Source organism: Chenopodium album, chromosome 20 (genome assembly GCF_948465745.1).
Source record: "Chenopodium album chromosome 20, dcCheAlbu1.1, whole genome shotgun sequence".
NCBI lineage: Eukaryota > Viridiplantae > Streptophyta > Magnoliopsida > Caryophyllales > Amaranthaceae > Chenopodium > Chenopodium album.
Window position 1 is genome coordinate 8397571 of NC_137853.1, and position 23420 is coordinate 8420990.

The following is a 23420-nucleotide window of genomic DNA, read 5'->3' on the forward strand; positions in this document are numbered from 1 at the left end:
CCTCCCATAACATCTATTCCCCTAGCCTCAGTTTCTCATCAGTTAAAAAAAAATAATTGTTTTTAAAATTCTGATATAAACAAATAGTTAACAAAATATCTTTCAAACAAAAAAAAAATTAAAAATATAAGAATAACGTAAAGATATTTATAAAAATATCCAAATCATTGTAAAGATAATTACCAGAAATATAAAAATATTATAATCTTCCGTAAAATATTAGTCAAATATAAGAATAACGTAAAAGATTTGTAATTATCATTTACCAAAAATAAGGGATGATTCATTATTATCCTTTATAGTGGTTATTTACAACCTTTTTAGGGTTTAATTTTTCAGTAACCGTATACAACCTTTTTCAAACTTTGAAATTCAAATTCTCCACGAGTCTGTGGTGTGTTAGGTTAATATGGATGTTGATGGAGGAGAAAGCTCACATATGCATGCTAATGATACCAATCAAGCTGATGATCATGTTGTTGAGGTAGGTGAAATTTATATCTTCTGACTGTGGTTTGTTTATATTTAATTAATTCATACTTTATTAACGATACATAGCAAAAAACTTGATTTGTTAGCAATGTAAAAAAATCCTAACTACGACATTTGTCCCCTAATTATTCAGGATAGTGATGATGGAGATGAGATTGATAATGTATCAGACACTGACGATGATGAAATTCTTGATTCGTTTGCTGACATGTGGGAAAAAATTGGCAAGAAGATAGAAGAATTCACTTTTCAAGATATGCAACAACTGTCTTTCAAAAGCCATCATACTTGCATTAAATTTTATAAGATGTATGCCAAGGTTAAAGGTTTTGGAATCCGTCTAAAGCATGCAACAACGAGCAAAATTGATGGTCATCCGACTTCTCAAAAGATTTGGTGTAACAGAGAAGGGTTTCGAGAAACGAAACACTTTAAAAGACCTGATAGAAAGCGTAGAGAGAGTCCGATAACACGATGTGGTTGCAAAGCATTCATAAGTTTCAAGTGGGATCATCGGGATGATTCATGGTACGTGAAGGAATTCGTGGCTGAGCACAATGGCCATGAATTAGTTCCCATGAACCAAGTCTATTTTGAAAGGTTGGTTTTCACTTTTTGTCATATACATCATAACTAATTAGATATTACATTCGTTAATTAATGTTCATGTTGTTAAAATACATGACAGGAGCCATCGAAAAGTCAGCGAAGCCGATGAGCTTCGAATTAAGTCCATAATTGAATCTGGAGTGAAACCATCCATCACTATGAGGAATTTAGCAATAACAGCAGGGGGAATTCGTGAAGTTGGGTTCTTAACAAAAGACTTGTATAATACGTGTGAGAAGTTCAAAAAACAGGAGATAAAGGATGGAGACACAGAAACCGTGTTAGCGTACTTACTTGGAAAGAAAGCCGCTGACCCTTCCTTTTTTTTAAGGTAAACACGTGATTGATTTTTTTGTTTTGGCGTTCCACCCGGTTCACCTCTTTGGCTAATATGGTTCACCCTTCTTTTTTTAAGGTACACACGTGATGATTATGATGGTATTGACAAAATGTTTTGGTGTGATGGGATATGCCAAGCGGATTACAAGGCTTTTGGATCAGTAATTGCATTCGACACGACTTATAAAGTCAACGCGTACAACAAACCATTTGTGGTGATTGTAGGTGTCAACCACCACAGGAAGACCGTGCCGTTTGGTGTTGCTTTGATCGCAAATGAAAAAACAGACACATACATATGGGTGCTTAGACAATTACTCGAGGCGGGAGGCAACGTTGCTCCTTACACTGTTGTCACGGATGGGGACAAGGCTATGGCAACCGCTGTTGGAGAAGTGTTCAAACATGCTCACCATAGGCTATGTCTATGGCATCTTATGCGCAACATCAAGGGCCATACAAACAGACGCTTTTGCAGTGGAATCATGAAATGTGTAGACGGCGCTCGGACACCTTCTGAGTTTGAACAAGCATGGGAAGACTTAATGAAGGCATATGATGAAGTGAGAGATAAAAAGTGGGCACAAGATCTGTATAATGACAAAGCAAAATGGGCTGAGGCTTTTATGGTTGGACAATTTTATGCAGGTAAGTACATTATTTTTTATATGCAATTACCAATAAATATATAAATCATTACATTTACTGTTCTGGCGGTTACCCATGTATTTGATCTTACTAATTTATCCATGGTGTAATGATGCATGCGTATATAGGTGGTTACCCATGTATTTGATCTGACTAATTTATTCTTTGTGTAATGATGCATGCTTATATAGGTGGTTACCAATTTTATGACAGAAGTCCCTAAGCTGAAAACCTGTGTTATATATTCTTGAATAAAACTAGTGTTTTTTTTTTTGTGCAATGCTAAACATATTTGTATGTCATTACCAATGTTTGGGTAGTAAATATAAAAATATGCAGATGTGCAGAAATATGTGTTGAGTGATAAATATATTAGTCATTACATATTTTATGTGCAGGTATGAGAAGCACTCAAAGATGTGAGTCTATGAATAGCACACTTAAAACGGTTATAACATCTAAGATAATGTTGTATCGTTTTGTGGAGCTGTATGACCAAGTGCTTGAATATATCCGATTTGAAGAAGACAAAGATGATTACATATCCACTCACACATTTCCCGTTATAACTGGTGTGTTGACTGAAATAAAAACTCAAGCAGCCCGAACCTACACAAGGAATGTGTACGAAGTGTTTTGTAAAGAGCTTGAGTTTGAATCAAGACACATTGTGAAAAAGGTGAAAGAAGAGAAAGGGCATCGTGATGGGTCGTCAACTACCTACGTGTTAAATGATTGTGTGGTGAAAGATTGTAATTACATTGTGTGCTACAATGATAAGCTAAAACAACTGGTTTGTTGTTGTACGAAATACAATGCAGTTGGTCTACCTTGTCGACATATGTTTGCGGTCATGAAATATAGAGGAATGGTTGAACTACCACAAAGTTGCATTCTTCGAAGGTGGACAATAAAAGCGAAGAGCAATATATCAAATTCATTGAAGCAGCAAGAACTTCAAAAGAGAAATGATTAGGCATCGGCAAATGGGCGTTATACTTTCCTCAGTGGTCTAGGTACACAGCTTTGTAGAATGGTTTCCACATCGTATGATCGATCTATTTGGCTAACAGACAAATTAGCAAAAATGATCCTGGAAATAGAGAAGGAGAAGAAAAATCCTAAGGAGAAGGATATCATAAGAGAAGAAAAGAAAAGAAAGGGCAGGGGTAAACCTAAACAGAATGTTAAGACTACTGGGAATGTAAATGTCGACACAATGGTTCATGATATTGGGCAGTCTGTTCATGACATTACCGATCAGGGTACGCATTGCCAAGCCGGGTCTCAAGGAGCTGCTCCACCAGTCATCAAACGTGGTGGTTTTGTTGACCTTTTGATAAAGTTCATGCCAAGGACATACAATGTTGGAGATGCAGCAACTGCTACAGATAGCTATGAAGTCAGTAAATTCGAGAAAGTGCCAACCATATTCGATTGGGATCCAAACATTGATTATTAGTTATCTTATAAATCTTAATTCTTAGGCTGAAATAAGTGCTTACAGTTTTTGCACAAGTACTGCAGTTTTTTATTTGGTTTGTTATCAGATTGTTTTTTTTTTGGAGTTTACCTGAATTAGTTTTGGTGATTACCTAAGTTTCGAGACATTTTTATCTTCTAAGCTTTTAATGTTTTGAATATTTATTTATTTATTGTTTTGATTCTATCTAAGACACGTTTCATGTTTTGAATTTTTATTCTGTCACTATTAATTCTGTATTTTGAAAAAATTTAAGTATTAATTCTTGAAATCATTTTTTTTTTGAGTGAAAATTCGTAAAATCATTGATGTGTATCAATTATAGTTACAACAAATCAATTTTTTTTTTGGGTAATGTTAAAAAGAGAAAAATAAAACAAACTATTAAAAAAAATCTTTTTATAAAGTTTATTCTTATAAATCTTAATTCATAGACTGAAATATGTGCTTACAGTTTTTGCACAGGTCCTGTAGTTTTTTATTTGGTTAGTTGTCAGATTTTTTTTTTCTGGAGATTACCTGAATTAGTGTTGGTGATTACCTAAGTTTCGAACTGAATAAATTTCGAGACATGTTTATCTTATAAGATTTTAATGTTTTGAATATTAATTTCTTTATTGTTTTGATTTTATCTAAGACACGTTGCATGTTTTGAATTTTTATTCTGTCACTATTAATTATGTGTTTTGACAAAATTTAAGTATTAATTCTTGAAATCAATTTTTTTTTTTTTTTTGACTGAAAATTATATTGGTAAAATCATTGATGTTTATCAATTAGTTATAGTTACAACAAAAAAAATTTTTTTGGAATTTTGGGTAGTGTTAAAAAAAGTAAAATAAAACAAACTATTAAAAAAAATCTTTTATAAAGTTTATCCTTAAAACAAACTATTAAAAATAATCTGTTATAAAGGAATATAATCTTAAAGTTATGCTATATATCATAAGATTATATTGATTCCATTTTTTATTTCTTTGTGTTTTCCTTTTGATAAAAAAAAATAAAATTGTTTCTTTAATTAAAAAAAATTACCCAATTGCACAGATGTGGTTTACGTGTTTTAAGGAGTTGTTTTTAGTAACCATTTATTTTTTAAATTAAAAAATTAAAAAAGTGTTTTAAAAACAAGCAATCTCAACCGCTTGTTTTTTTTACCAAAAGTAATGGCGGTTACTTTATGTTTCACGGCATTCGAAACAATTCACTATTCACTATCTCTCAACCGCTTGTATTTTCAATATATGTAGGTTATGACATATATTTATGTAAATCATTACCATAATGATAAAAGTCAATTTGTGTCTGTCCTCAACCAGAGAAAGTATTAACAAAGAGTGATGTGTGTGTTGACATCTTTGAATATTGGTAATTACCTGTATATGTCAGAGTATTTTCTGGCAGACTGTTAGTGTATTTTCAGTATATGTTTGTAAAGACAAATGTTTATGTTAATCATTACCTAAAAACAAATGTAGATTTGTCTCTGTCCTGAATTGTATTAGGTATTAACAAACATTGTTAATGGTGATTACTTATATATACATTTTAGTATGCTGAGTTCTGTTTGAATAATTGTTTTGACATATTTGTATATAGGTTATTACCTGAATGTGGCAGAATCTATTTTGTTGTATGCCTTGTGTACACTGGTAATAAGAATTAGCTTGTGGGTATATATGCAGGGAATATTTTGTGAGTATTCCCCTAGGGAGGGACTACACAACATTTGGAAGTATGATCTGCCAAGGATTAGGGACTGGAATGATGTGAAGACGAAGAATTTGCATGAAATGATCTGCAAGTTAAAAGAGGGCTACTTCACACCTATGGTGAGTCAAAAACATGTTTGTGCTTGTTTTTGGTCATATTTTCTCTTACTTGTATGAACGGATATTTGTTTATCTTTCAGATGATGGGGGTTATTGACAAGGATAAAGCGAATATGGTAGGAAAGGCTCCAAAACCACATGTTGAGATGGTTGAGAGAGCCTTTGATCGCATCAACGATAAGATTGACAAGTGGGGTGAAGCCGTGAATCAGATGTGGAGGCTGATATCTAATTTTTTGGCAGAGTATCATCCAGTGACTAGTGAAGAAGATAAGAGGAAAAAGAGGAGAGCAAAATCTGAAGAAGAAGATGAGGAGGAGAGCAGTGATTATGAGGATGATGAGGACTCTGGCACTGGTGATTATGCAGACAGTGAACAAGAGGTTCAACCTTCAAAGAAAAAGAAAGTGGTTGAAGAAAAAGAAGAAGAACAAGAAGATGTGAACAAAAAGAAAGGGACGGTGAAGAAGAAGATCATTTAGAATAATGATTAGGGAAAAGCCTTTTTTTGCATTATCATTAATCACATTAGGTGAAAACCTATTTGGGCATAATTTACAATTAGGGAAAAGTCTATTGTTGCATCATCGTTAATCACTGTATTTTCATTAACGCCATTGTAAAGTGCTCAATTATCAATGTATTTTACAATTAGGGAAAAGCCTATTTTTACATTATCATTAATTAATCACATACCCTTTTTATGTGAATACGTTTTATTAATTTCATTATTAATGTATCTGTAAAAATGGAGTACATGATTTGGCCAGAATAAAAGTTGGCCATTACATATGTTACTATTGATCTCTAAAGATAAAACACTATTTTTGTAATATCATTAATTGCATTAGGTAAAAATCTATTCAAAATACATGTTACTATTGATCTCTAAAGTTGTTTACAGAAATGCTATGGAACTCGTTTATAATTTCTTTTGTTGTTATTTCTTTTGGCTTTGGAGTCAGCACTTTGATATCAGGGCTTCTAACTTTATCTTTTGTCTTTTTGTCCTTCGCTTTTTCTTCATCCTCTTTAAGATCTTGGAGTGTTTCCAGACCAGGTGGAAATTGAGGCTCGGTAAAACGGATATTTCTTATGTCGAATGATTCAACATCGAAGCCAGCGAAGTGTTTTTCCTCTACTTCTTCGCCTTCTTCATTAACTTGTAGCTTTCTCTTAGTTGTTGAGATATGTGAGCTAACCATCAACTCGCCATCAGGGCTTAGGAAAGGAGAATACGAACGATTTCCATGCGGAGTTTTACCAACAGTGTCTCCTTCTCCGTCAGTCCTACAATCAGTTGATTCTGGAACCTTGGTTGAACTCTGTGACATACTAGCAGCAACATCGGCAGCGAGTTTAGCCAATGTCAACTCTATGTTTGACAGTTTGCAGTGAATATCAGTTATTTCTTTCTCCATTGTCTTACTTTTCTGCAACGATAAATCAATTCCAGAGATCATGAGTAATTTAAAAATGGAATTATACCATTATCAATGAATTTAATTAGCTTAAAACATAAACCCTATATAGACGAAATCAATGTTCATAAATAATTCCTTCAAAAAAATAAAAAGTTGTTCATCATACGCATAAAAAAAAAATTAATTTAATTTTAAATATTGGTTAAAATACATAGCAAAAAACAAATTCAATTTCGAGTATACTTACATTGGGTTTAGCTTTTTTCACCATGATTTGAATAACAAAAATAATTGTGCAAAGTGTGAAACAAATTTGGTTGAAAAGGATATGCGAGGATGATAAAGATGTGAAGCAAAAAACCCTAACGCTGTTGTTTGTAAAGATTTTTTAAAATTTAAAAGATAAAAATCATTTAAATTTTAGAGATAATAAACTAGGAAATATCCTATGTAGAATAACTGATTACCAATATTTAATCTATTCAAAATTTAAAAAGATATAAATTTAGGAAAAGATCATAATTAGAATAAGTGATTTCCAATATTAAAATGCAATTTCTAAACTTAAAATATATCGATTCCATAATTTTTGTTTACTGATTAGTTCGAATAAATGTCTAGGTTCATCGTATTATAAATTTACATCGAAGTAAATTCTGTTATAATAATTGGAAATGTCCAATGTTACGTTTGGTCATTATCTGTTTACAATTATTAAAATTCAATTAAGGTTATGTCATATTCAAATTTGGGTCAATACCTTAATCACAAACAGTGTTTATAATTCGATCTTCGATTTTTTGGATCAAACAAAGTTGTGAGAAAAAATGTGTTACGGTTTCTTCTCAGATTTTCATGACGAACATATATTACCTCAAAACTTAATTTTTTTTTATTTCTTATACCTTGAATCGCTATTTTCGAATCTGATGCTTGACTTTGTACAATTAAAATATGTTATTCAAAGATTAAGAACCCACCCACAGGATGAAAAAACCGATTATATGTACCATAAAGTTGCGCAATGGCTGTATAAAATTGGCCTATTTTTTCGGTCTCCATTGATGCGCGATTGAAATTAAGGTACATTGAACATAAAATCGTGGTTGATTTCATTATTTGATGAAAAATTTGGAAGAACTAGGAAGAACATTGATGAACATCGATGAACGACGAAGAACAAATTTTCGATTTTTTTTTTTAATCTTAATTTTAGATTTTATTAAAATTAGATTTAGATAAAATTAATTCGAAAATTAAAATAATATTTTCAGAAATTCATTAATTGAATTATGGAAAATAAGAAAATGAATTAAAAAACAGAAAATACCTTGAATACCCTTAAATAAAGTTTGACCAAGCTAAAAAAATAAATCAAAAATCAGCCAATGAGATTTAAGTATACCTATAGTCATATCTAAGATGATCATAGTAGAAACATCCTATTAGGTGAGGACATTTACTCTATTGTTTTAATTTTCATATAGCTAGGTTTGATTTATTACTAGCACTTTATTAATGGACCAATTGGAAGTAGGGCTGTACAAAACTATCCGAGAATCCCGAAAATCCGATAATCCCATCCGCAACCGATCCGAATTTTTGGATATCCGATCCGAGTTTTCATTTCGGATCGGATATCCGATCCGAAAAAGCGGATATCGGATGCGGATTTGGATATTAATTTTCAGAATTTCGTATATCCGATATCCGAAAGATATCCAAAATATAAAACCTAAAATAATATAATTTTTAAATTGTTCATATAAAACTAACCATGTATTATTAACTTATTGTAATATTCTTAATATATTTGATGATAATATTAATTGCAAAAGGACTACTATTTTTGTTAAAATATTTTGTACAACTTAGCGATAAAAAAACGGTTAAATTAGTGAAATTTAGAAAGTAATCATAACAATTTTACTTAATATTGGATAATGGATATCCGAAGCATCCGATCCGAAAATTTTGGATATCCGAATTTTTCAAATCAGATTTGGATATCAATTTTTGATATCCGAGTCTTCGGATATCCGATCCGTGAACAGGCCTAATTGGAAGTACTTGAATTTTGACCTTTACAATAGTAAATACTTCACTAATAAACTAGGAAGCAAGTACGAATTAACAATTACTACTCTTGACTTTTATAGGCTTAACTAGTTGTTGTAGAAGTAATATTTCTTTTTTGAGAGAGAGAATGTTGTACAAGTGATATACTAGTAAAAAGGTTGTTATTTGAATAATGGAATCATCTAACTTATTATAATAATGGAGTATTTATGTAGATATTCAAATAATACTCACTTTGTAGAATGAGAAATGAGAAATTCACTCATTAAGACACCTTGATGCTTGCATATAAACTCCCAAATCCCATGTTTTCAACGACTTTAACAACATCGTCTCAACTTTTCTGGTAATGTGAAAGCCAAAATAATATAGATTTTTTGGGATAATACTTTTAAAAATAATTAAAAAAAAAAAAAAATTAAATTAAAAAAATTAAAAGAAAAAAAGATCAGTTTGGTCCACGCATAGGCCGTGAGTGGGTTTTAGAGCTCGCTGATTGATTCATTAGTAATATGAACTGCCTTAATTCCTTTTGCAACTTCCTTACAACTCTTCCACCTTTTCTAACTTTTGTTCAAAGATCATCATCATGACCATTATCTTTCCTTTAATGTGTAGTTTACTTATTACTACTCAACTATTGCATTGGTATGTTTCTTCTTTCCCTTAATGCAACAAATATATAATTAATCGATATAGTCCAACCTCTTGATACTTCTTCCAATCTTCCACCCAATCCATATTTATCTGATTTATAGGGCTATTCTCCCTCTCTCATACTCTTACAATTTTATACTCCGTAGTATAAAGTTTATGTGACTACTCTAACTTTTTTCACCCTAACATAGTAACATGTCTTAATTTGTGAGATTTGAAAGAAGTGTAACTCTTAGGGCTTAGGGACCAAGTCGACGAATTAATGAACATAATACCTTGTTTGAGTATTTTATCTAATACGGAGTACAGTAAAATTTTATTTCATCAACTATATATTCTCTATACAATTATTGCATTAAAGAACATAATAAATGCTCGTACATTCTTTTATATCTCCAACCTTTAAAAATACGTACTCAACTCCACAGTATATAGTTCTCGTATATACATACTCCATAGTCCGTACTCATTTGTTGTATGACTTGGATCCACCTCCTAAGGCTGAAGGACTAGAACTTTATCTAACTCACTTAATTTTTCCAAATTAAAATTTCATGTAAAAAAAAAAAAAAAAGTGTAAATCTGGAAAAGCTGAAAAAGCCATCACAGAACGAGTCACACAAGAGTAGCCACGTGACACATGTAAGAAATAGATGTGGTGGCACCCTCTGATTGGACAAAATCTGATAAAATCGTACGGACAAATGACCCACAATGTACGGAGTAGCCAATGAGCGTGAAGGATAAAATATATTTTAACCTGAATACTGATTCGTATATATTCTGATGGTAAATTTCGTGCAACACATTAAAATGCTAATCCGAAACCGGCAACCGACAGAACTGTCTCCTGTTTACATCCCAACTTTTCTCTTTCTCTTACCTCTTCACCTGCTTCAATAGGTTGTCAGTAATACAACTCTTTGACTCACTCAAACTTTCATTAACACCATCCCTTTTTTCATCCCACTGTAATTTACAATTATAAATCACTTTTTGGAGTACCTTCTTTTTATTTTTAAATTTGGATTTAGATAGTATAATCCTTTTCAATTACGGAGTAGAAATGATTTTTGCCTTTTTCTATTATAAATATGAGTGCTCGTTAGTGTTTATTGGTAGGTACTAAATAGTTTGGTCAGATTAATTTTATTTGAATGGTACATCACCGATTTCTAACTAATTTAGGAGTAATTTGTTTTCAAGGGTATTAAATGAATAAAGATGATCCTTAAAAATGTAATATTTGATTACATTTACCAAAAATAATTGAGCGTTGATCATGTTCTGATTAAATTATTTAGGTTGTATTATTTTGCACAAACTAGTGAGGATATAATTTTTGTATAACTAATTTCATTATATTTATCCCCTTATTTTCTTGTTCAAATATAAAGTAGTAATGGGGGTGGAATATGGAAATACAAATGAGTGATATGCATCATTTTCCAAACATTTGTTTTTAAGGTTATGTTGTACTTTGCATTTGTTTAATTAGCTAGTGTTGATCAGAATGCTTTTCTAAGTACTCTGTATTTAAGTACAAGTATCTAACATAATAGATAAAGTACAAATTTATATTTGCCATTTTCAAATCAAATATAGCCCAAGTATGGAGTGGTTGGAAAAATTAGTTCCATTCTTATTTTGTGGCTATGTTCATTTAAAGAACATTTCCAGAACATTATCACTCCAAAAAATATTTCCATTCTTATTTTTGTGGCTATGTTATTCCTTTAAGAACCTTTCCTTGACATTATCACTAAAAAAAAAAAAAAATTATAGTTACCACATAAGTAAAATTTACTATGTATTTAAACTTCATGTTTTATTTGAAATTATGATTATTGAACTAAATCCGTCTTGAAGCTCATAGACACAATATGTATACTTTGTATATTTAATTTTTTTACTTAAGTCGAAATTAAACTTGCATCTCTAATTAGTACTAGTACTTCTATTAAAAATATAAAAAAATAAAAAAATTTAGTACTAGTACTTAATTTGTATGTAAGAAAAATAATCACGCATCTTTAAGGTAAGAAGAGCATTACTTAATGAATAGTAACAATAATTAATTATTTAGGGGAACAAAATTTAATACAAAGTATCATTTATTTTAAAATGTAAGCCCTGTTTTATTCACCTTATTTTCACTTATTTAGGTTAAATAAGTTCAAATTAGGGTTAATAAATTCAGATAAGTTCAGAAAAAATTAGTTCAGATAAGTTGTAATAAGGGTTAATTAGGGCAAACCAAGTTCAATTTATAACTAAAATAAGTTCTATTAAGGGCTAATAAGTTTTAATAAGTTCAGATAAGTAAAAATTAGGTACTCTATCCGTCCCTAAATTACATTCCTGTTTTAATCTATTATATGAGGAATAAATGCTAGAAATAGGAATGTAATTTAGGGACGGAGGGAGTACATAGAACGCACTCGTATGTCGCTTGTTCTCTTCTTATTATGTTTTTTGCGCTTCTAACTCCAGGCCACAATGATGACAAATCATATACCAACTATATGATCATCTAGAAATGCCAGTAGACCATTTTATTTTCTTAGATTTTTGTTTTGAAACAAAATTTAATTTTCTTAGATTTGTATCATGATCATATAGTTTTTTTTTTTCCCACAAACTATGATTACCAAATATTTTCATTTTATTTGTAGAGAGAGTAGACGAGACTTTATCTTAATTATTTTTTTTTTGAAGCCTACTTAAGTATTAATTATTACACGTAAGACTAATCAATTAATTTAGTTGACATCCAAACATAAAAATACATACATAAAAAAAAAAAAATAATAAAAAAAATAAAATAAAAAAATAAAAAAGGTTGGCAAATCTTAAACTACCTCAAATCTTCAAATAACAGTGTCATGAAACTTGTTTGTACATTTTTTCCAAACCCACTTCTTTCCTCAACCCCTCTTACGGTTTTGACGACTTTATGAAAGTATGAAACCGTGCTTGACAAATAAAACCAGTGTATACTTTATGGTCGCAAAAAAATAAAATTACTAGAAGTCTAGAACCACATATCATGCTACATTACTACCTTTGATGATCCATTTCTGTTTAGATGTAACATTGTCCATAAACTAATTATTTTACGTCAACCTTTTGACACCCCTAAACTCTAAATTCTTCCTCTAGAAAATCACATTATTTTCTTCTCAATGTATCATCATGCTTTGTTTGTTTTGATGAAAGATAATTTTCATTTACAACAATGTTCAGGGAATTATATCCGTACAAAAAACATGAGAGAATTTGATATGTTCTTTTGGACTTGTTTTCAGTTTAACTCAATTCAACTAACGGAAAAAAATAACATAGCTTAGGACAATAGGCGGAGAAAAAGAAGAAGATATACAGTAACTAATTGGTAGAGAGTAGGAGAGGACATAGATGTTAGGAATATGGAGAAATATGTGACACTGACACGCACTTAAATCTTCACGAAAATAAAAATTCTCCCTATAGCATCAATCAATATACTCCCTCCGTTTCTTATTTCTTGCAACATTTACTAAATATGGGTGGTTCACATTTGTTGCAACAATTTTTTTTTTTTCCTCTTTTAGTAAATTTTGGCAGGTGAAATTACATATATGCCCTTACTAAAACATGCTTAATGATCTGATTTCTACTAAACTACATACACTAAAGCTAATTAAATCTAATCCAAAGTTAATGATTCCCACCAAAAAAATTAACCCCCCCAACATTATCTCTCTTTATATCCTCACACATTGATGAACAATTCAGTTCATCTTCCCAACCACTCAAATTTCATACAGTCTTCAACTACCTGCAATTACTCCATGGCTGTTCCATCTTCCCTCTCTCTCTCCTCTCTCTCAGCGCTATACATGACTCTCTCTTTCTCTCTCCTGATTTTTCGGAACCCTAATTCGTTTTCTCCCTTTCTCCGTTTCCTTCATCTCGATTTCATTTCTCTCTTCTCCGATTCCAGATCTGTGCAAAATCAACCACCCAAAAAAATGAGTTCTGAGTCCTCCAATTCCGGATCTCTGTTCTGGTATGAAAAGCTCCCCCCTGAGAAACGAACTGAGGAACTTCCTCCAGGAACCACTCGTTACATTTGTGAGAGGGGTAGTGGTAAGATCAAACCACTTCGTAGGGCAAGGTTGAGGCCAATTTTCATGCGTGTCAAGCGTGGTGCGAAACTGACTGAGTACATATCCTCAGATGATGAAACTGAGGTAAACACAGATCTTGCTGAAAAAAACCCTAAAACCCCTGTTGAGATCATAGATCTGGAAAAGGAGACGCATGGTGAAGGTTCTGGAAAAGGGAAGGCACTTGCTTCTGGAACTGGTGGATCTAAGGCTGTTGCTGGGGGTCAGTCCCTTACTGAGAAGCAGCAGAAGAAGGGATCCCTCTCAGGGATGAAACGGGTCAGATCTGGGCTGCCTGTTGACCCTGAGCAGCTTTCTGATGAGGACTACAGGGACTTTCTGCGGGATGTTCACCCTGAGTGGTTCTCTGGCCACTAACTATGCAGCGTATAACCTTTCTTCTCCCTGTTCTTTTAATTTCCAGTTATTTTTCCTGGATTTATATGCATGTTTTTTGGGGGAAAATGAGTCCCTGTTTGATTTTATTAGGGGTTAAGTCCCTGTGATACATTTGATGTGGTTAATATTATCTGTGATCTGGCCTTCTATTGTTGATATGTTGCAAATTTTGATGATGTATGCTGTGGTGATTAGTTTGGAAGAATAAGTTATGCTTTTCTTGTTGTGTTGTGGGTTAATGTTGTTGGTTATTATTGCTGGGTTCCAAATGTTGATGATGTATGATGATTTGAGTATTTAGATGCTAAAATACTGGTTTGTTTGCTTATGGTATGCCCTTTTGCTTTGGTACAGTTATTTGATGAGTAGTGTCCTTACTTCCTGTTACAGTTTGTAAAGGGGATGTGGCTAGGGGAATGTTTTACCTGAAGCATTGTTGAGTCCCATTTATGTTCTCATTCACAGTCAAATATTAGACCAACATGTAATGAGTCCCCCCATATTGCATGTGCCCATATGTATATGTTGTGTAAACCAAATGATGAAGGGACTCATTTGATTTAGTGTTGCCTGTGATTGTGTTTCTCCATCTATGGTCTTTTGACCTAGGTGTAGAGGTAACATCATAGAGCAGCTTTGTGAGAAAAGCATACCCTTACTGATGGTTGTTTATGTGTTGAGTACATTTCCTCAATTAGTTGATCATGCAAGACAGAAACTAAAGTAGTCAAAGTTCACATTTCATTTCAAAATATTGAGGCCCAATATTACATGACTGCCTTTAATGTGCTCACAAAAATTCAACAAAATACACATAACCTAAGCATTACACATTGGGTCTTAACCAAAAGCTGGTAATAGGATACCTTAAACAAAAGCTTTCTTACCAGAATTGCAAACATACTATGAAGGTTATGTGTGGCAGTCCTTGTGCATTGGCAGGGTCCCTTCTTTAACTTGTCTGTACTTCAGTCAGCATCTACTTCCATGTATGCTTCTTCTTCTGTGGCATGTGGTGTTGGGATGAACATTGTGTCTAGAAATGTGACAGTTTGTTTAATGAGTTCCTTAGGGACATGTAGGTGTTTGGGTAGAACACCTAATCTGTCCAGCTTCTTCTTCTTCATGTGTGGTGGAGAGAAGTTGTTGTTCCCTTGTTTTTCTAATATCTTGATCATGACTGATTGAAGTGTTAGCCATATGTACTTGTTTGCCTTAGCTTCAAATGCATTGAAAGCATTGACCACCTCCTTGATTAAGTCATCCAGTGTAGTAGGGAATGCTTGATATTGGAGGGATTGTATGACTTTGAAAAGACCTAGGTCTAGGACATTCAAGTCAGGGGACTGTGCAGGTTGGTAGATCATTTCTATGTTGAACCCATTAGCTTGACAAGCAGCTAAAAACTCTTCATCTTTAGGGACTTGATGGGGTCTTGCATTGTCCCACTGAATTTTGACATTTTTAGGGAGTCCCTCTGGCCACTGTTTTTGTATTGCTGGGATGATGTGATCCAATAGCATTTCCCCGATTGCATCTTTATTTACATTCTGCACAGCCTTTGTTTCCATTGTACCAGCTTCTCTGTTTTTACTCTTTTTCTTTGCCATCTGCTGTTTGACAAATGGGAAGATACCATACTTCCCATCATGCAATAGAGTCCCATCCCTAGCATACAATGGTTTACCAATCATTGCCATGAACATGGCCTTAATCTTAAACCTCTTTGACTGTTGACATCTGTATGGATCTTCTTCTTTTGGCAGCAAGTAGAATTTTCTTGTTTCTGGGTTCAAGTAGAACCATTTTTCATCAATGTGAATTGTGTCTTGCATGTCAACAAATTTTGGGTTCCCTTGACTTGGAATGGGGTTAATATGACTTAAAACCCATTTCATTCTAGCCACTTTGTGATTTGATGTTAAGGCTGGATGGTTTGTGCTTGTGTGTGTCCTGAGTCTTCCTTTCTTTCTTAATCTGTGAATTGTTGAATGGGAGACATTAAGTGCTCCAGCATAGCTTCTCTCTGTGGTCCTCTTATAAAGAGGCACAGATTGAAGCCACTCATCAGAATACTCTTTTGGTTTAGGACCAGTCCTCCCCAGTTTCTTAGACCTGACATCAATGACATTCCCCTGTGCCATCTGCTTCTTAATGTCAGCATTCAACCTTGACATTGTTGATCTATGAATGTCAAATTTCCTTGCAAGTTGTGCTAAGAACCCTCTTGGCAGTTCCCCACCTTGCATCTTTAGGAGTATTGCATCTACAATCTCCCTTTTCTGTTCCATGGTGAGATCTCTCCTCTTCTCTCCTACATCTGCTTGTTGTTGCTGGTTGTTTACAATTTGTGAATATGCCCACTCTGCTTCGTATTCATCATCTGAATCACTACTTGTATCTGCTGAGTCACTTGAGTATAGCTGATTTTCTGATCCAAGTAATTGTTCTAATGAAAAAAATTCTTCAGAATCCATGTGCAGATACTAACCTTGGTTTGTTTTTAGGTCTGTGATGGTGATGAAGTGGAGGATGTAATTTTTTGGACAACTCTTTCCTGAACCAGCTTTTGCTTGAAGAAAAAGTAGAAGATGCTGCCCCTAATTTAGCACTAAGTAGGGTAGAAGGTTGTAGTTGCTGTGTAATTATGGTAGGATTTGCAGTAGTTTAGTGCTAACTTTTGGAATTTTTATGGTAAAATGTATTCATTAGGAGGTAGACAACAAATTGATGGTGTTTTGTGTAAACTGAAACTGATTTGTGTGTTTGTGGAACTTTTATACCCCCACTTGCTTGGGAAAAGTAAGTAGAGGGAATATTTGGATGAAATTTGGGTATGTTTGAAATTTTGGTGAAATTTTGGGAGGGAAAAGTACATCCTCCAAAAATTTCAGCCCATGTGACCCCCCAAAAAACGGTGGTCCCTTTCCCTTCCCTCCTTTTTCAATTTTAATCACATGTGATTAAAAGTATGCTTAAGGCCCTTAAAAGTTTTGACTTGGGAACCGTGAACCCCCCCTTTGTTGCAAGAAATAAGAAACGGAGGGAGTAATTAAAATACGCAGTATGAAGCAAAAAAGTTCATTATCTTAGAAATTTTTTTTCATTAAAATAGACGGAGCCTTAAAACAACTAGTAGTGTATTGTATATTTGTATTAGCCAAAAATTAATTTTTTATACACATTGTATAATAATTGTAAAAAATTGATTAGGAATAGATTACTCCTATTGGTCTAACAATACCCTAGGGCCATGTGATAAAATATTAAAAAAATCATAGAACCCCATGTACCCAGTTCCCTCCACGCGTCAGTTGTCACCTACTGTTGGAATCGCACCAGGTTGATAATGCATCGAAACTCCCCTTTTTTTATAGTATCTATTTTTTTTTTCTTTTCTCTCAATTTTATATTTTCCAACCAATTAGGACTCTCCATATTGCACCGATGTACTCAATATTCTCTTTTTTCAACAGCCTTTTTTTAATTAATAAATTTATAAATATAGTAATAAACCCTCTTTTTTTGTTTTTATTTTTAAAAAAATATGCTTTTTCTGGGTTACCTATTATTTTCTCAGATTACCAAAAGAAGAAAGAGATGAGGTTCTGCCCTTCCTAGGCCTTCCCTCCTTTTTCTTTAATTTTTGTGTTATAAAAGAAAAAATAAAAATAAATATATAAAATAAAGTGGTAGTAGAAGAAACAGGGAACAGTAGTGTCTTTGTTTCTTCATTATTCTCCCCACAATCCCACAAAAATTAAAAATTTGGGTTAGGGTTTTCATTTTTCCTTTCCCTTTCCCTCATTTTTAACATTTACCGATACCGATCCGGTCTGTTGTAGTCGATCAAGTTGAATTGAATCGAATCGAATTGGATTTAAGTCTCGAGACACTCGAGATTGAGTAGTTAGCTAGCTAATTAAGATGGTGAGGGGGAAGACTCAAATGAAGAGGATAGAGAATGATTCAAGTAGACAAGTGACTTTCTCGAAGAGAAGAAATGGTTTGCTGAAGAAAGCTTTTGAGCTTTCTGTTCTTTGTGATGCTGAAGTTGCACTTATTATTTTCTCTCCTACTGGTAAACTCTACGAGTTTGCTAGCTCAAGGTGCGCTTTATTCATCCAATTTTCAATTTTTTTTAATCTTTCAATTTATTCCATCATTAATCGTCGATTTCTCAAAGCAGTACTTCTTTCATTCCAGATTAATTGCAACATACACATGGTTCATGCGGTATTATGCAAGGAATTTTTTTACAATTTACTTTCAGTTTAATTTATTCCTTCATTAGTCGCCGTTTTCTCAAATTCACATCATTTCCACTTTAAATTAATTGCAACATACACTTACCTCATACGGTAATATACATGGATTTTATACAAGTAACTTTTGTTTTGAAATCAATGTTGAAAAAAATTAATTAATTAAACAAAAAAAATAAAAATTTATAAAATTTTTCTTGGAGATTGCATTGATCTTTAAGTTAAGAGTCAGTTTAATAATTCATGCATCACCAATCACCATCTCCCCAAAAAAATTGCAAAAATATAATTAAAAAAATTATAATTAATGGAAGAATCTTTGGTGATCTAATGAAGGTGGTCCTTTATGGTATATTGATGAAATATACAGTATTACCACAGTTACTAATCAAATACAATTACAGATACATCAGTGGGACATTATTATCAGATAGTATAGTACTAAGTACTAACTATATATGTCATCTTCTTTTATTTTTGTATTTTTCTTTTTTTGGAGATTTGGGAAATGATGTAATGTTATTTTTTTTTTCTTCTTATATATGTGTCAGTAAATATATAGTCTTAATTATGACTTTAAATATTTGGCGATATATGGTTATGCTTTATATTTTTGCTTATGTGGTTGAATTCATTTTAGGCAATGTACTTTGTATGTTATTCCATGATGCAATTAAATGGCTATTTTGGTGTTCATTAATAAAAACTTTGCATTAGTCGCGCTTGCTATTTATTGAAACAAATGTCTTGGAAATGTAATGTTGATTCTAAAGTCGTCTTTTGTACTTTCTATTTTGGGATGTGTTTATTAAGTCTAATTAAGATAACCTTTAAACTAGTTTAAATGGAAAGTTTTCTTAGTCTTTGTTAAAAATGGTTTATATTATATGGGGATGAACATCTATTTGTGGCTCTTGCTTTACAACACCAAAGTTAATGTAGGATCTATTTGTGGAAAATGTGAATTCATGTGATATCTTATTTGTCTTTGCTTGTTGAAGTGCTTTATGTTTAACAATGATGTTTTTTCTTTCAAATTTGCTTACGGAATTACAAGGTTCATAATTGTGTATTAACATATATTTATATGTATGAAACAAATTTTTGTTTATCAACATGCTAAATTTCGCATGTTTAAACAAGTCCAACCTTACTACATCTTGTGGGAGTTTTCTCAAAAAATGCTCTTTATATTTATATTATACTCGTACTTGATAACATAAGACATTATATTTTGTCCAAGCCTTAAACAGTTAAACATGTAGCATTACTTGTCTGTTTTGGCTTTGCATTGTAAGTAGCAAATCAATTGTCTTGCAAGAAATTATATTGAAATTGAATGCATGATGGTTAATATATGATATTACACATATTAATTTGTTACTATTATATGTGAAGTAGACTGAAATGTGATGGTTAGAACTTCTCACCTAGATTATATATGTCGTGTGAAAGGTAGAATTGTGTTCGTTAAGGGTACATGGCGATTGGCAGATGCCTATAGGCATATGAGATGGTTATGGCTGAATCAGCTCATGTGTTAATGTACATTAAGCTTTGGAGATCTGTTACATTTTGGCATATGAGATGCCATCTTTTGTGAATTGTCAAGTTGACTTATGGGATTGTTTAGTGTTAAAGATGTTGCTTGCTTTTTTAAGAGTTGTTTGAGGCTTTGAGCATTTTAGGTTATTCATTGGTGTGTAAGGCATCATTCTGTTGATTTAATCCTTTGGGTGATTTCATCTGTGAATACCTATGTATAGTATCTTCAAGCTTGGGCTACTAGCTTGAGGAATGCTTTGAATTGAACTTAACTTTCACAGTGTTTTTGTATAGAATTTGGAAGGAAGGAATGGTGTATTCTATTGCTTCAATTCTCACTTGGATATAGTATAGAATGGTGTGGATTGGAGGGAAATGGGAACAATCTATTTCCTTCCTCTCCTAATAGTGGCAAGATTTGGGAATTGGGAAGTACATACAATTAGTCAACTCATATATCCTCCCCTTCGATTCCTTCCTTCTAGCTCGTTCTTCCCTTTCCCTCAAACATTGTTATCCAAACAATCAAACATACTAAACTAGTCCCAATAAATTTGGGACTGGATTAGTGCTAGATAGAGTATCATATTTAATTGCCGGAAACTTGGATTTCTTGACTATCTTGCTTGTCTCATCCAATCTTTGGCCAAGATCTTTTGTTATGTCAAAACTTGCCTTGCCTATACCTATTTTGGGACTTCAAGCTACAATCCTCATTGGTGGGATGGATTATATTATAAGTGACAGTGAACCCAACGTTCTATAAGACTATAATTCGAGAAGTAGTCATGTGAAACCAACAACCTATTCAGTCATGACTCATGAATAATGAGGCCATGAATAGAAGTATGAAAAACCTCAGTTTCATGTATAGCTTATTTGATTCAATGTTAGTGCTAGACAAAAGTGTTACCATATGCGAAGTATTAAATTTGAATTGATCTGTAGTATATACATAAACATTGATAACCATCTTTGCCCTCACATGCCCTTAGGAAATATCTTTTGATGCTGTTCTTGTTTAAGAGACGTCATACCGCAACATATTTTATCTCGAATGCATGGTGATCAATGACATGCCAAGCTTAGCTTGCTGTGACTAAATAACCTAATAATGAACTTGCAAAATGAATTATTTGATTGTTGATCTAATATTGGCTATATTGTCACTATTATAACATACATACATAGCCCGTTGTAATAAGTGCTTGGCTTGGAGGTGTTGCAGTGCAACCAGGACAATCGATCGATACCAAAAACATATGAAGGAGCTGCGCGGAGTGAAGAGTAAAGTGTCATCAGACAGAAACATGCTGGTAAGACTTTTTATTTAGTCCATGGTCCAAGAGTCTACGATTAGGTTTATGTATGTGAAACTGAGGGAGTAATATGATGCAGTTGCATTTCCCGAACACACAACAAGTCATGATAAGTCGGTTTAAGTCAGCATTAGACTAATCAAGCACATTTTTCATTTCATACATACAGCAATTCAAGGAAGATGCTCATGAACTCGAGAAGAAGTTAAAGAGCCTTGAAATTTCTAAACGGTTTGCAATCCTACTCCGTATTATATATCAACTAATGATCATTTGGATAATGTTTTACTGTTCTAACTTCTAATGCAATAATTAATTAGTATGCATGGATGAGATCATATCTTTTTTGGTTTGTAGGAAGTTACTAGGAGATGGTCTTGAGGCGTGTTCCATTGATGAGCTTCAAGAGCTTGAGAAACAGCTAGATAAAAGTCTTTCTAATATCAGAGCAAAAAAGGTGTGTCATCTTAATTGCGGAAAATTCCCTATATTGAGAAACGAAATTTGTTTCTCATAGGGGTATTTTTGTGAATAAATTCCTTCCCTCCATACCTAATCAATCACCTTCATATCTATTTTGAGTTGGTCCAAAAGACCAAAATATTATGCCACTTCCTAAATTTAGTAAATTAAACCTTAATTTCCTTAATGACCTGTTAATTTAAGATACTTCGTATATATATTAATGTGGTGGACCACGAAAATTAACCCCAAAGCTTGGCTTAATGGTACTGAATGTATTTTCCAACCTTAAGCTTAAGGGTTTAATTTAATCTTCACCACAGACACTTTTGATGTATGTGAGGATCACGTGCTTACCTTTCTCCACTCTCAAACTAACTAACCTGTCAAATTGATCTAGGTTGACTCGTGTGATGAAGTAATTCTATTCATCTTAAAAAATTGTATACGTACTTAGTTTAACTAATTTACTGCTGTATTTTCTCAGAATGCATTGTTCAGAGAGAAGATTGACAAGTTGTATGAAGAGGTAAGCTTTAAACTCAATATTAAAAGCAGCAGCACATGTTGATTTCTATACATTCTACATCAATGTTCGGTTTGAGATTTTTTCAAAAATTTAGGGATATAAATGAGGTAATTTATCTATTTTGAATGAACATAATGTCTATGTTTGGGTTACGTAGTTCTGTATTTAGATGTTAATTCGCGCTTATTTATTTTCTGTGTTCTATATTTTGTATCCCGTAGGAGAAGCTCTTGCTCAAAGAGAATGCCCGCCTAAAAGAGAAGGTAATTTCTTTCATTTTGTCAATTTCATTTGTTAGATCTTTATAGAAATTGGTAATACTACATCTATCTCTAAATTATAGGTCATTTTTCTTATCGAGGTAATAATTATAGAGTTGATAAGTTAATACTTGTACAATTGTACAGTACAATATATCATAATCTTTATTGTTATTCTTTATCAAAAGGTTTTATGAAAAACATAACAATTGAATTTTGACCAATAATTGAATTAAAAAGTGACGCGTCCCTTTATTTAAAGGCGTCCCAAAAAAGAAATATGACCTAGCAATGGATTTAAAGGAAGTTCCACAATAAGAAGAATCTGGTATTTGTTCAGTAAAAACACGTGTTTTCAAACTAGACAAGTGGTTTTAGTTCATTTTGGTATCAGCATCAGATACGCCTCCTAGCAAAACTATTATAACAAATTTTGATGTGAATTTTGGTGAGTGAATGTTTTACCTACATGATATTTTTTCAACAGCTTCAAATATCTTCACCGGATTCGCAACACAGCCGGCAAACAGCAGATGATCAGCAGAATAGCGTGGAAGATGTAGAGACCGATTTGTTTATAGGGCTGCCGGAAAGCAGAAACACGCGATTGCTGCAGTAAATCTAACTAACTAAAGAAAACCAAAGATTTGGGTGTATGTGTATTGTCTGTTGTGTAACCTTTCATTTACATCAAATCATCAAGTTTATGAAGTTAGGTTGTGAACATGAGAGAGTCAAAAATCACTTCTACATTGTGGTTTAATTTGGCTGGTAAATAATGAATATCAGGAGAAGTGTGTTATCTGTTATAGATTTCAGTGAGATGAATATGTTGGTCTGTTTAAATGCTAATCATACTACATAATTACTCCTTACTTTTCATGTTCTTTTTTGTTGCGCGTTTGCTAGCAGGGTGATAAACTGATA

General features: G+C 32.7%; 3 protein-coding genes across 3 annotated transcripts; 2 read left to right on the forward strand and 1 right to left on the reverse strand.

Annotated features, from left to right (window-relative positions):
- Positions 1-409: 409 nt before the first annotated feature.
- LOC145596742 (protein FAR1-RELATED SEQUENCE 5-like) lies at positions 410-3064 on the forward strand. The gene is made up of 5 exons (XM_081652948.1): positions 410-484; positions 626-1092; positions 1181-1432; positions 1517-2088; positions 2487-3064. The coding sequence occupies exons 1-5, from the start codon at positions 410-412 to the stop codon at positions 3062-3064; spliced, it is 1944 nt and encodes a 647-aa protein (XP_081509074.1).
- A 12017-nt stretch (positions 3065-15081) lies between these two features.
- On the reverse strand, positions 15082-16590 carry LOC145596743 (uncharacterized). Its single transcript, XM_081652949.1, has one exon. The coding sequence runs from the start codon at positions 16588-16590 to the stop codon at positions 15082-15084; it is 1509 nt and encodes a 502-aa protein (XP_081509075.1).
- Positions 16591-17546: 956 nt separating this feature from the next.
- On the forward strand, positions 17547-23302 carry LOC145596664 (agamous-like MADS-box protein AGL19). Its single transcript, XM_081652883.1, has 7 exons — positions 17547-18222; positions 21152-21239; positions 21412-21473; positions 21600-21699; positions 22192-22233; positions 22455-22496; positions 22981-23302. Exons 1-7 carry the CDS (start codon positions 18041-18043, stop codon positions 23110-23112), a joined length of 648 nt encoding a protein of 215 aa, XP_081509009.1. The 5' UTR covers positions 17547-18040; the 3' UTR covers positions 23113-23302.
- Positions 23303-23420: the final 118 nt, after the last annotated feature.